General features: G+C 34.4%; 2 protein-coding genes, 1 long non-coding RNA gene and 1 pseudogene across 3 annotated transcripts; 2 read left to right on the forward strand and 2 right to left on the reverse strand.

Annotated features, from left to right (window-relative positions):
• Positions 1-75: 75 nt before the first annotated feature.
• LOC136780696 (4-hydroxybutyrate coenzyme A transferase-like) lies at positions 76-3,190 on the reverse strand (annotated as a pseudogene).
• Positions 3,191-4,516: 1,326 nt separating this feature from the next.
• LOC136778612 (uncharacterized) lies at positions 4,517-6,337 on the reverse strand. The gene is made up of 5 exons (XR_010823469.1): positions 6,194-6,337; positions 5,978-6,121; positions 5,402-5,878; positions 4,924-5,316; positions 4,517-4,837 (listed from the first exon to the last, which is right to left on the reverse strand). It is a non-coding gene; the product is annotated as an uncharacterized lncRNA (long non-coding RNA).
• A 919-nt stretch (positions 6,338-7,256) lies between these two features.
• LOC136777704 (WD repeat-containing protein 18) lies at positions 7,257-8,768 on the forward strand. Its single transcript, XM_066734212.1, has one exon. The coding sequence runs from the start codon at positions 7,394-7,396 to the stop codon at positions 8,678-8,680; it is 1,287 nt and encodes a 428-aa protein (XP_066590309.1). The 5' UTR covers positions 7,257-7,393; the 3' UTR covers positions 8,681-8,768.
• Positions 8,769-10,199: 1,431 nt separating this feature from the next.
• LOC136778705 (CAPA peptides-like) lies at positions 10,200-11,381 on the forward strand. The gene is made up of 4 exons (XM_066735806.1): positions 10,200-10,313; positions 10,408-10,665; positions 10,732-10,869; positions 10,973-11,381. The coding sequence occupies exons 1-4, from the start codon at positions 10,253-10,255 to the stop codon at positions 11,059-11,061; spliced, it is 546 nt and encodes a 181-aa protein (XP_066591903.1). The 5' UTR covers positions 10,200-10,252; the 3' UTR covers positions 11,062-11,381.
• The last annotated feature ends 61 nt before the right edge of the window (positions 11,382-11,442 follow it).

The raw sequence follows: 11,442 nt of genomic DNA on the forward strand, positions 1-11,442 counted from the left end.
AAAGTGCCTGTGATTTTGACAATATTGTTAACACATTTAATTTCTATCTATTGATGAATAAAAATAAAAACTATGCACATTAAGAAAATACGTATTTATTTTTTTGCACAATGAAATAATGCCATTTCTCTTGTATAATGTTACACATACATTTTCGAATATACAAAAGTGTCCTTTCCAGTATAGATGAAATGATATAAATGGTATTATTACAATAGAATATACAAAAAAGTTCTTCATAAAAATGTGTACAACATTGAAGAAGAATACTTGATGCACTTTACTTTTCGTTTCTGAATTTTACATTGGCAAGTACCTACTGTAATTTCAGTGAGAAACACAAAATTATCTATTTTGAAAAAAAAAAGACATAATAATTAGGGTTTCATTGTACATTGAGTGGTGAGTCGAGACCCACTAAAAATATTCTTATGCATATTATGTCAGAATTAGTAAGACTCGTTCAGCTAATTTTAGGTAGACCATGCTGTGCTTTATCTAGCAATTCTATTCTATCTTATGGCAAGTAAAATACATTTTACAAATTATAAGAATCATACGCACGATGTAAACATTGGAAACTATTTTCCAGTTTGTGTGTACAGAACAATACTGTGTAAGGCAAGAAGCCATTGTTATATGTAGCTTGAATTATTTTCTGATTAATTTGTATTCACACAATTGTTTATGGGTCGGACATTACTTGTAATCGTTCAAAAGCCGCTTTCTCCAAAGATTCTCGGTGATCAGGATGTGCAATCTGGATTAAAACACATTGTTTTAAACTATTTTCAAAGATACTTGCAAACTTCGCCCAATTACGATGTACCGATCTACTGATCTATTGGTTACTACACTAGTATACCTATTAAACAGAAGATAGTAAGTTGGATTTCAGTCAATGGGAAATTTAATTGCAGTATGTCGATAGCACACTCTATCTGTTTGCCATTAGTAATAGCTTTGCAATTAATTCAAAATGTCAATTGATGCTTACCTAATTTGAGTACAGAGGCGATTTTACTAACATCCTTAGGCGTTGATGACTGAAGGGCAATTATTGGCTTCCCACGGTAGTCATCGTTCACCGCTTTTCCCATGATAAAACCTAGTTAATCACCAAAACCAGAGTACATTCTTGTCCCTATGCTGTCGGACGAAATTTGGCTAGTAAGATCCACATCGATACAAGAATCGATAGCAGTAATTTTTGTTGTTTTAGCCTACATAATCTTTGGATTATATGTGCAATCAACAACCAACATTTCTACAATGAAAATATTTATCAAAATGCAATTTATAAATCAGACAATTGCAAATGTAACAAGTTTAAATAATTGAGGACTAAACTTATATTTTTATTAAAATCTCACCAATAAAAGAATTATCATCCAGAAAGTTATAACGTTTTTAAAATTCTACGCAGAAGGATCCAACTATTCTACCTCGGTGCATAGTTTTCTTGTTATTTGTTACGCATCTTTTGTTTACAAGGTCAGCAACTCCATTATAAAACATTTAACAATGTATTCCCAAGCTCTTTTGATCTCCTAGGCTTTAGAGAACTGCTTCAGGGATGCTGCCTGTACCCAGTTGCAACCTATTGGCACCATTTTTCACTAACTTTTCAGCTATATGCTTTCCAACAAATTCTTCCTCTTTGGAGGATGGTTTTACTGGATGAGTTAGCAGTGGATTGTCATGGTGGATAGCAAAGTCCAGACGACTAACGTGTACTAAGACATTGCCGATTGTCCTTGGTATATGTTTATTTATTTGACCTAAAATATAAATTCCATTAGACTTATATTTTTTTTTATTACAGACGCATTAATTTCCGCTTCCTCTCTCTCTCTCTAGGCCAATAGGAAACTGAAAAAATTTATTTTATTACATGCAGTAAAAAGTAAAGTAAATTTTGGCAATAAAAATATTTTTTAGCAATGCGATTAAATGTTGGACTGTATTATACAAAATTATTGAAATCTGGAACACCTTGAACAACTTAAAACTAAAGCGTTTTTGATAAAAATATTTTGTAGAAAAATGTTAGGGTTTAATGGCTTTCTGAAAGATTAGATTAATACACCTTTTAATTCACGCGTTCACGAGATATTTAGGATTGAAGTTGTACGTTAGAATACGTTTGACCGAAGTGTGATGGAAGCGTTAAACAAACATGTTGATAAGTTATTTTTAGGATATTCTCTATAAGTTTATACTAGTAATCAAAATAACCAATATATGGAAAATTAACTCACAACATTTAAAATTCCTAAAATTAGAGAAAAAATGTTGCATTTGTGGTTCCTTTTTCTGTATGATAATGCAGTTATGATTAATGTAATAACCATGAGGAAGTTTATTTTGGCAGTATAATATTTAAAAAAAAAAATACCTACAATATATTTGGAATGGCTTATATATACAGCAGTACGTACATAATCTAGACTGGCACCCAATAAACTATAACCCTTATCATCAGGCAGAGTTTCATGAATAAAAGCTATGTTTGGTTTCAAGTATCTTTTGTTTGATTGTTCGAAGTAATATACTTCTGTCAATGAGATAAAATTTGATATAGAAATGCACTAAACAATATCAGTGCTGTCAATTACAACGTATACCCTAAATAGCGATCCATTATATAAAAATTGCGTGACAAATTTTTCATTGACTATCTATATAAATTGTTATAGTTAATATACTGTAATTTAACATATTAAATTTATATAAAATAAATTTACGATACCAAATGCTTAGTTTCTTTAAGTATTGTTTGCGTTTGTATGGACTGTCTTCTTAATCTACATGCTTTATGCAAATCCAACTGGTTTGTTTCATCCTAAAAAAGCATTTTTAAATATGTTAGAATTTAATATTTATTTATGGAACAAATTTAGCGGTAACCATTACACGCAATTTTTTAGTCTGTAACCATTCCCTTGGCTTTCGTCCATATAATACAAAATAATTAATACAAATATTTGCAATATCATATTAATAAGGTTATGTAATTACATTATCTTACTTTTATATATGTGGCCTCATTTTCGAATGAATAGTTACTAAAATATTCAAAAGACTCTGTAATTTTACACTTTGCTTCAATTGCACATGTTGTTTTGGGTGTCTCTGATTTATTACCACCTTCGGGTCTTGTCAATTTTGCATCTAAACAAAGAATCATTTTTATCTTATTTGTTGGAGATTGGAGTGTCGGACGTTCAACCACGTGGTTTCTCCAGGCCTTCGTTTCTTATTTTCCTATCTCGGACGCCGCCTTTACTCTTCTCTCTCTAACTCATGGATTTCTATCTGCGTCTTTGTCTAAAATAATTCTACACCACTGGGTGATTTTTTGGTGAGTCTATACCACTGGACCTATCTGTGAATCTTGTAAGTCTTGTGAGAGTAGTGAAAAGTGCAAAAATGTCAGTCTGACAACGCGGATTTTTAATCAAACGAGTGTTAGTATAAATTGTTAAAGAGTTTTAATTTGTTGGAAAATATTAATCAGTTATAGTGAAGTTATAAAATTTTTAATGACTTTTCTGGATCGTCGATAAAAACAGGTATAATAAATTTTTTATACTTCTAAAAACATACATTACGTATTAAGGAAAAATGTAATATAATTATTGTCAAAATCAACTTAATATATAAATGTATCAAACAAATAGATTCATGAATTTAAATAAGAAATACATAATAAAAAATATTATTATAATTTTTTAAATAAAATGCAGATCCTTGCGTATTTATTATCATATATAGTTAATTGGTAAAATTACTGCTAATTATAATGGCTCTTTTTCCCAGGTGTAAAGGTTCTACGGAAGGTCCTACAAAGAGTAAAGTGCATACGTCATGCTGATTTCAACCAGAGGAATTAAGCAACGCTAAGGAATGGAAGACAGATTCAGATTACGCAGCATGCTCTCCATATCTATAATAAGTCAACCTGTTTTCTTAGATAAGTAATATTATTGATAACCATACATAAAATGTATTCAAACATGATCCTTTGTGGTTTCTCTTATATGTCGCAGGTCAAATTTTATAATAAAGCTGATGAGCTGCATCCAATTGGTGAATAAAAATGAGGCCTGGCTATGTGTCAATTCTGCTACTTCAAATTTGGAATCTCCATGCAGAAGCGAAATGGAAATATTAAAAAAAGATTTGTTATTCAGGTATTATTTAAATATGATCTAAATGTATCAATATGGCAATTACTGGCAGTGATTTTTCAAATTTGTTATATCTAAACTTATTTTCTTTGCTGTTTTAGGTCCAGTAAATATTAGATTCCACCTTCAGTATTTGGTTTGAATAACTGTCCTGCATTTGAAACGAAGATGGAAGAAAATCTTATATATAGAAAGTAGGGTACAGGATAATGAATTAATCTTTCAAAATACTTTTCTTCTCTTTATTTAGATTACGTTTATATATTGTACTGTGAATTATAAAAGATATATCGTAAGGGGTATATATACTTTATATGCGAAGGCACATAATATATTCCTTTTATTTGTACAAGTAACAGTTTTTATAAAATAATTAAGGCTCGCGTATGGAGTCATTTTAAAAAGCTAATATATATTTGAACATACTCAGGAATGGTTTTATACTGTTCTTGATATCCTTCCAGGTTTAATGCTTGAGCCAAATTTCTAGCTGCCACTAATCTGAAAATATCTGCCTTCTCCTCGAATTTTATTTGATTGATTATCAATATACAACGTAAAGCTCAAAACTATCGTTCGACGAAAGAAGAACGTCTTCTGCCTCCAATAATGGTATTTCGTCAATCAAAAGAATAGGCCAGAAACTAGGAAAACGAAACGTAAAACTTATTAGTATTCGTATTAGATATACAAATTGTTCAACAACACCAGTTATATATAAATATCTTACTATATAGGTTTTAAATTAGAAACCAAAGGTTGACCAACAAACTCGTTGCATCCTTGAACTCTCCGTTTTTATACTATTGATGATATTCACAATATTTACCAGCAATTAAATAAGTTTTATAAATCAATACAAAATATACTTCATTTGCGTTATTTTTAATACTAGCTATAAGTATAATATTCACCAACGTAACAATGTGGGTCTTTCAATAGCCAGCACACAAGATCCTAAATTCTCGAGTAATTAACGACATTCTAATTCGCCATTATCAACATAACGTCTCAAGAATTGATCAGCGATATGAGTAACAAATCCATTATCTTGCGCTGATCTCTGTGCCCAAGTAAGAACATTTCCCATTTGTCCTCGTTTAATGCACCAAATTCCTTGCATCTTGCATTACAATATATAGTAATTAATACAAGTTTCTTAAATATCTGTTAATTGTCAGTATAAAAAAACAAATTAAATTACTTACCAACACGATTCATGTTATTTTCCTTGACAATATCTATTATTTTAGATATTCCAGATTCACATCTCATCGGCAGTGATTGCGAAAGAATCTTTAATTTTGCTTTGCCTAATTGCTTTTCACAATGTGTCGGGTAAGCAGCACCACGCTGCCGTAATGAGTGATGGGTCATTAATGGAGTGTCATACTCTAGTAGAAGGGATTCTTGAAGTTTTTTGCTAACTTTATCAAATGAGCTGCAAACCGCCCATTCTCATTCATGTTTTGTATCTTTTCTAATACCCATTACGATATATCTTTTATAATTCACAGTACAATATATAAACGTAATCTAAATAAAGAGAAGAAAAGTATTTTGAAAGATTAATTCATTATCCTGTACCCTACTTTCTATATATAAGATTTTCTTCCATCTTCAATTCAAATGCAGGTCAGTTATTCAAACTAAATACTGAAGGCCAAATCTAATATTTACTGGACCTAAAACAGTAAAGAAAATAAGTTTAGATATAACAAGTTTGAAAAATCACTGCCAGGAATTTGCCATATTGATACATTTAGATCATATTTAAATAATACCTGAATAACAAATCTTTTTTTAATATTTCCATTTCGCTTCTGTATTGAGATTCCAAATTTGAAGCAGCAGAATTGACACATAGCCTGGCCTCAATTTTATTCACCAATTGGATGCAGCTCATCAACTATATTAGAAAATTTGACCTGCGAAACATAAGAGAAACCACAAAGGATCATGTTTGAATACATTTTATGTATGGTTATCAATAATATTACTTATCTAAGAAAACAGGTTGACTTATTATAGATATGGAGAGCATGCTGCGTAATCTGAATCTGTCTTCCATTCCTTAGCGTTGCTTAATTCCTCTGGTTGAAATCAGCATGACGTATGCACTTTACTCTTTGTAGGACCTTCCGTAGAACCTTTACACCTGGGAAAAAGAGCCATTATAATTAGCAGTAATTTTACCAATTAACTATATATGATAATAAATACGCAAGGATCTGCATTTTATTTAAAAAATTATAATAATATTTTTTATGATGTATTTCTTATTTAAATTCATGAATCTATTTGTTTGATACATTTATATATTAAGTTAATTTTGACAATAATTATATTACATTTTTCCTTAATATGTAATGTATGTTTTTAGAAGTATAAAAAATGTATTATACCTGTTTTTATCGACAATCCAGAAAAGTCATTAAAAATTGTATTCACTATAACTGATTAATATTTTCCAACAAATTAAAACTCTTTAACAATTTATACTAACACTCGTTTGATTAAAAATCCGCGCTGTCAGACTGACATTTTTGCACTTTTCACTACTCTCACAAGACTCACAGATAGGTCCAGATAGGTCCAGTTGGGTCCAGTGGTATAGACCAGTATAGACTCACCAAAAAATCACCCAGTGGCGTAGAATTATTTTAGACGAAGACGCAGATAGAAATCCATGAGTTAGAGAGAGAAGAGTAAAGGCGACGTCCGAGATAGGAATAGGAAAATAAACGAAGGCCGAAACCACGTTGAACGCGGTATAAGGCTCTCTCTATCTCTTTAAGGCATTTAAAAAAGGATAGCCTTTCATACACATCCTATACTCTTTCCAGTCACTCAATGTAGAAACTAGTCCAGGCGGGGAAAAATCCATGGAGAGGTATGAGGTGCTTTCCTTTTACACCAAATCTCAGTTAAATCTCAGTTATGACTTATGTGACTCAGTTGAGTACAGTTTATGTTACTTAAATTGTATACAAATGAGTCGATCAGACTCACTTTAGGAGTAAAAGGAAAGCAACTATGGTTCCTCAACGCATCAAAAAAATCTTGCAGGCCATTAGTGGTGGTCATGTTACATACAACTATTGTAAATTGTAAGGCATTGTAAGGAGAAAGGGAAATTACTGCATGTGATCATTTTTCGCTAGCAACGAGCGACAAGTGAAATCGTATGCTGTTTTAAAATGTCGAGGACGAGTAAAGAAGTGATAATAACAAGTGACAGTTCCGGACAGAATTGGAATGCAGCCGTATATAGCCCTAACACGGGTTCATTATTAATGAATTATAAAGGTGGAGGGGCCTTGACATATCACACATTACAATTGTTAAATGATAGTTATATTTTGGGAGCAGACCTAACCAAGAACCGTCTTCACGTTTGGCCATTGAACAGTCAGAATCCTTTGGCAAGTCCCAGATTAATCACTCCAGGAAAAGTAACAGCTCTTGTATGTACACCTAGTGGGGCTTACATTGTAGCAGCTGTTAGCGAGAAATTATTTATTTGGCAAACTTCTACAGGTCGTTTACTAATCACTTTGACCAGGCATTATCAAACAGTTACTTGCCTGTCAGTCAGTTCTGATGGCACTGTCTTTGCTAGTGGTGCCGAAGATGGTCTAGTATTTGTTTGGTCACTGTTCCATGTTCTGAACGACGAGGCACCCTCTCCGGTGCATGGATTTACAGATCATGTTTTACCAGTGAAAGACGTCCTTCTTGGTCACTTTGGTGCTCGATGTAGGCTCTGTAGTGCGTCTCTTGATCGTACAATAAATATCTATGAAGCTATGCTAGGTCAGTTGCTGCTAAAACTGGTATTCGATGTTCCCCTTACTTCTGTCTGTATGAATATTAAAGAAAGTGATCTCTTTGCTGGCTGTGCGAATGGGAATGTATTCAGATTCAATCTGCACGAACCTCCACGAGGACTCGAGCACCATGTGAGAATAGATAATCAGAAATCAGATAATGCTGCGGAAAGCAATGCATTCTTAGGCCATACGAGCAGTGTTGTCTGTCTATCCGCATCCACTGATTGTCAGACTCTTTTAACTGCATCTTCAGATGGAAAAGTAAACATTTGGGATATCGCCAGTCGTCAGGTACTCAGGACCATCGAACACAAGGGATCTATAACGTCTGCGTTTTTTGCCAAGTACTATGACAACTTCCAGGCAGCTGAACTCAGTCCTAGTCTAATCTTACACAGCTTGCAGCGAACCTCGGAGCAATCCGATAATGAAAGCCCGATTGAGATTATCAGGGGGAGCAACGCTTCATCCGATTTTTTAAACTTTGATTCCTATGTGGATAATAACATAGGCAGCAAACAGGTTTCCGATCAATCCGAGAAAATCGCGGAAATGAGAGAAGAGCTTGAAAGATTAAAGAAAATTAATGCAGATTTATATAAATTTAGCGCAAAGATTATACTCGGACAAGCGAAATCTTCTCAGCGAGAGTAAATTGATCAATTATCGACAACTGTTATGTATATTTTTGTAATTAACATTAACAATTGATATATAATGACATTAAAAGATTTTTACTTTAGCAAAATAAATTTGAGATTATCTTTTCCCACCCTTGCCGAAATACCAATGATGCATATTCGAAGAAATTGGATTCAGAAATTTGGAGGGCTTGCTCTAATTATATCCATGCTATTATTCAAGCAGATTAATTTCTGAGCTAGCAGTTCCATTTTCCGAGGTAAGGAAAGGGTTGCTTATTCCAGATCGCGTAAGGAAATTAACGAGATTACGATTGCAATTGGGATGATTGAGAGTTCAGACAGTAGAATTGCCTAATTAGTTACCGAAAGCTTGGCAGTACGAAAATAGCGAAGAGTGTGAAAATTGATGCTTCTGTGTAGGCTTATCCACTGTCGTATATAAAGTATTTAGATGAGCGCATAATCACAAGACAGAGACAAGCGCAGTGTAATAAAGGGAGAGAATTATTTCGGGTACCTTACATTCTTATATAAACTGTACAATTTACCTTGTTTATATTTAAATTCACAGCAAGTGACTGGTGCACGTGTTAACGAAATGAAGCATTTACAGTCAAATTAATCGAGTTTTACGTTGCTTCAGCCGAAGAAGCGAGTCTCTATGCAGATTAGGAGCTTCGCATAGCCCAAGGAGATGAACGAATCGGTCCAATTTTCCACGCAGTCCCACCCTCTCCTTAAAAGGCAGCAACGACAAAAAATGCATCCAATCTTAACGATGCAATATTGAACTCTCGCATAAATCGGGTAATTTGACTATTTTTTTATCGTTTGTTCTTTGATTATGTTGCATCATCGAAACACACGAATATCAACTATGAGTAATCTCGTTAATCTATAGCGAAGCTTTCAGATCACGTTTAACAGATCTACGTCAGATATTTTTGTAATATCGTTTTTCTATTTTACAAACCGGAAGCTTCCAGATTACGAATAAATCGTCGCTGTAAAACAGAAAGAGAAGCTTCGATTCTGTACGTGGAGTCGAACGATACTTCCGAAAGTTCTCAATAACGGGAGTAATAATATTCATTAAACGATCACTAGCGAGACTTTTGAAATTTGGAGGAGAACGATAGAAAACCCTTGACTTTTGTAGGAAATGTTTGCTGGCCAAGCAAACTCGAATAATTTACTACCACTATCGTGTATTAATTTCTCGAAGAGTTAATCGAGAAATGCGTTTGAGGCCCTGCGCGAATTTTCAGCGTTTGCAATTTTACGCTGTTGACTTTAACGTGCAGGAAAATGACTTTCATTAATTGAACTGAGTAGGTGAGATTATTTGATGGACCGCCACGCAAATCACGAAAAGTTAGATCCATTCAGTTGGAAGGGTGCGAAGAGATATATGGTGGTGGATGGAAGGGGCAGGGGGTGCCAGGACTCTGAAACAACTCACCCCGGAGGAGGTGCGCGAGGTATAAAACGAGATGTCTGGAATCTGCTGCTACCCAGTATCCTTGCGATTCTACGCTTTGCAACATCCTTTTACTGGACGTCCCGAGCCGACAGTCGAGACATGAAGGATCGTCAGATGTCCGTCGTCCTGGTTATTCTTGTCTTTGCCACCTCTTTAAATCGTACGTTTACCAATCATCGTTCGCAAGAAGATTCACTCGCCGAGATGCACAGAGATCTCAGTAACCGATCGATTAACGATTTTCTATGATACAGAGGGGCAAAAGACGAAGGTCAACGAGAGGCGAACTTCCAGTCTGGTCCCTTACCCGAGAATCGGTCGTAATTCAGAAATGACGAATTTTCCAAGATCCGATCGTGCCGCTGGACTGGTGAATTATCCTCGAGTGGGTCGCGCAGGACCTTTGACCTTGGGCATCAACCGGTACCACGACTACGATTCAATGGGCGATTCCGATTTGTACGGAGCGCGCGAGAACGATCTGGATGGCATTTTCGACGTTGATTACGAAGGTAAATGTATTGATAAGTATTTTAAGCGAGTGTGCTTTCTATATCGGCGTGTACATAATTCCAAAGGCAAAGCCATCATCATCGAGAGATTCGACAAACCGATCAAGACCGGAGGGTGGTACCTACCCGAACGGGTACGCGCTGTGAAAGAGTTCCATTCAGGACCAAAAATAGACGACCGATTGCTTTTCAGTGACGCTAGAAGTATGTGTGTAATTATAAAAAAAAGAAAAAAGGAAAAAACAAATCACACCTCGAGTGTCTATTAAAAATATATAACCTGCGTCATTGCTTTATTGTTCTTTAGACTCTCGCAATCATCAAGAGCCAGTGACACTGGGTTACGCACCAAGAGTGGCGCGAGATTCCGATCACGATGGACAAAATTATCCTTGAAACGAATAATTCTTCGATTTGGCCAGAAGGAACGTCGTGAATCGTGCGAATATCACATTTCGTTATCCCTTCTTCCCGCAGCATCGTAATATGCAAAATCCACTAGACGATTTACGACGTTCTTTCATTTTGTGTGAGTAGTGACCATTAGGCACCGCGATACAACAAGCCGTTGTATTTAAAAACATTAAAACTTTTATGAGAAATTTATTTCCCTTTTACTGTATATATAAGTATATAAAACAATGTGTGTCTATGTATAACCACCATGAAGGAAGAAAACCCCAATAAATAAATTGAATCGTTTTTTTCGCGAAGCTTTCAAGAGAAAGATTGAGATTCATTCTAGAGTGAGATGAATAAGAAAAAAGCAGTAATTTA

The sequence above is a fragment of the Prorops nasuta genome, unplaced genomic scaffold, assembly GCF_024137725.1.
Source record: "Prorops nasuta isolate Cenicafe-Biocafe unplaced genomic scaffold, Cenicafe_Pnas_1.2 PNAS00002, whole genome shotgun sequence".
In the NCBI taxonomy this organism is placed as follows: domain Eukaryota; kingdom Metazoa; phylum Arthropoda; class Insecta; order Hymenoptera; family Bethylidae; genus Prorops; species Prorops nasuta.

Coding starts and splice junctions, on each gene's coding strand:
- LOC136777704 (XM_066734212.1), top strand. CDS start 7,394: ATGTCGAGGACGAGTAAAGAAGTGATAATAACAAGTGACAGTTCCGGA.
- LOC136778705 (XM_066735806.1), top strand. CDS start 10,253: ATGAAGGATCGTCAGATGTCCGTCGTCCTGGTTATTCTTGTCTTTGCC. Junction 10,314..10,407: donor CTTTGCCACCTCTTTAAATC/GTACGTTTACCA, acceptor TCTATGATACAG/AGGGGCAAAAGACGAAGGTC. Junction 10,666..10,731: donor TTTCGACGTTGATTACGAAG/GTAAATGTATTG, acceptor ATAATTCCAAAG/GCAAAGCCATCATCATCGAG.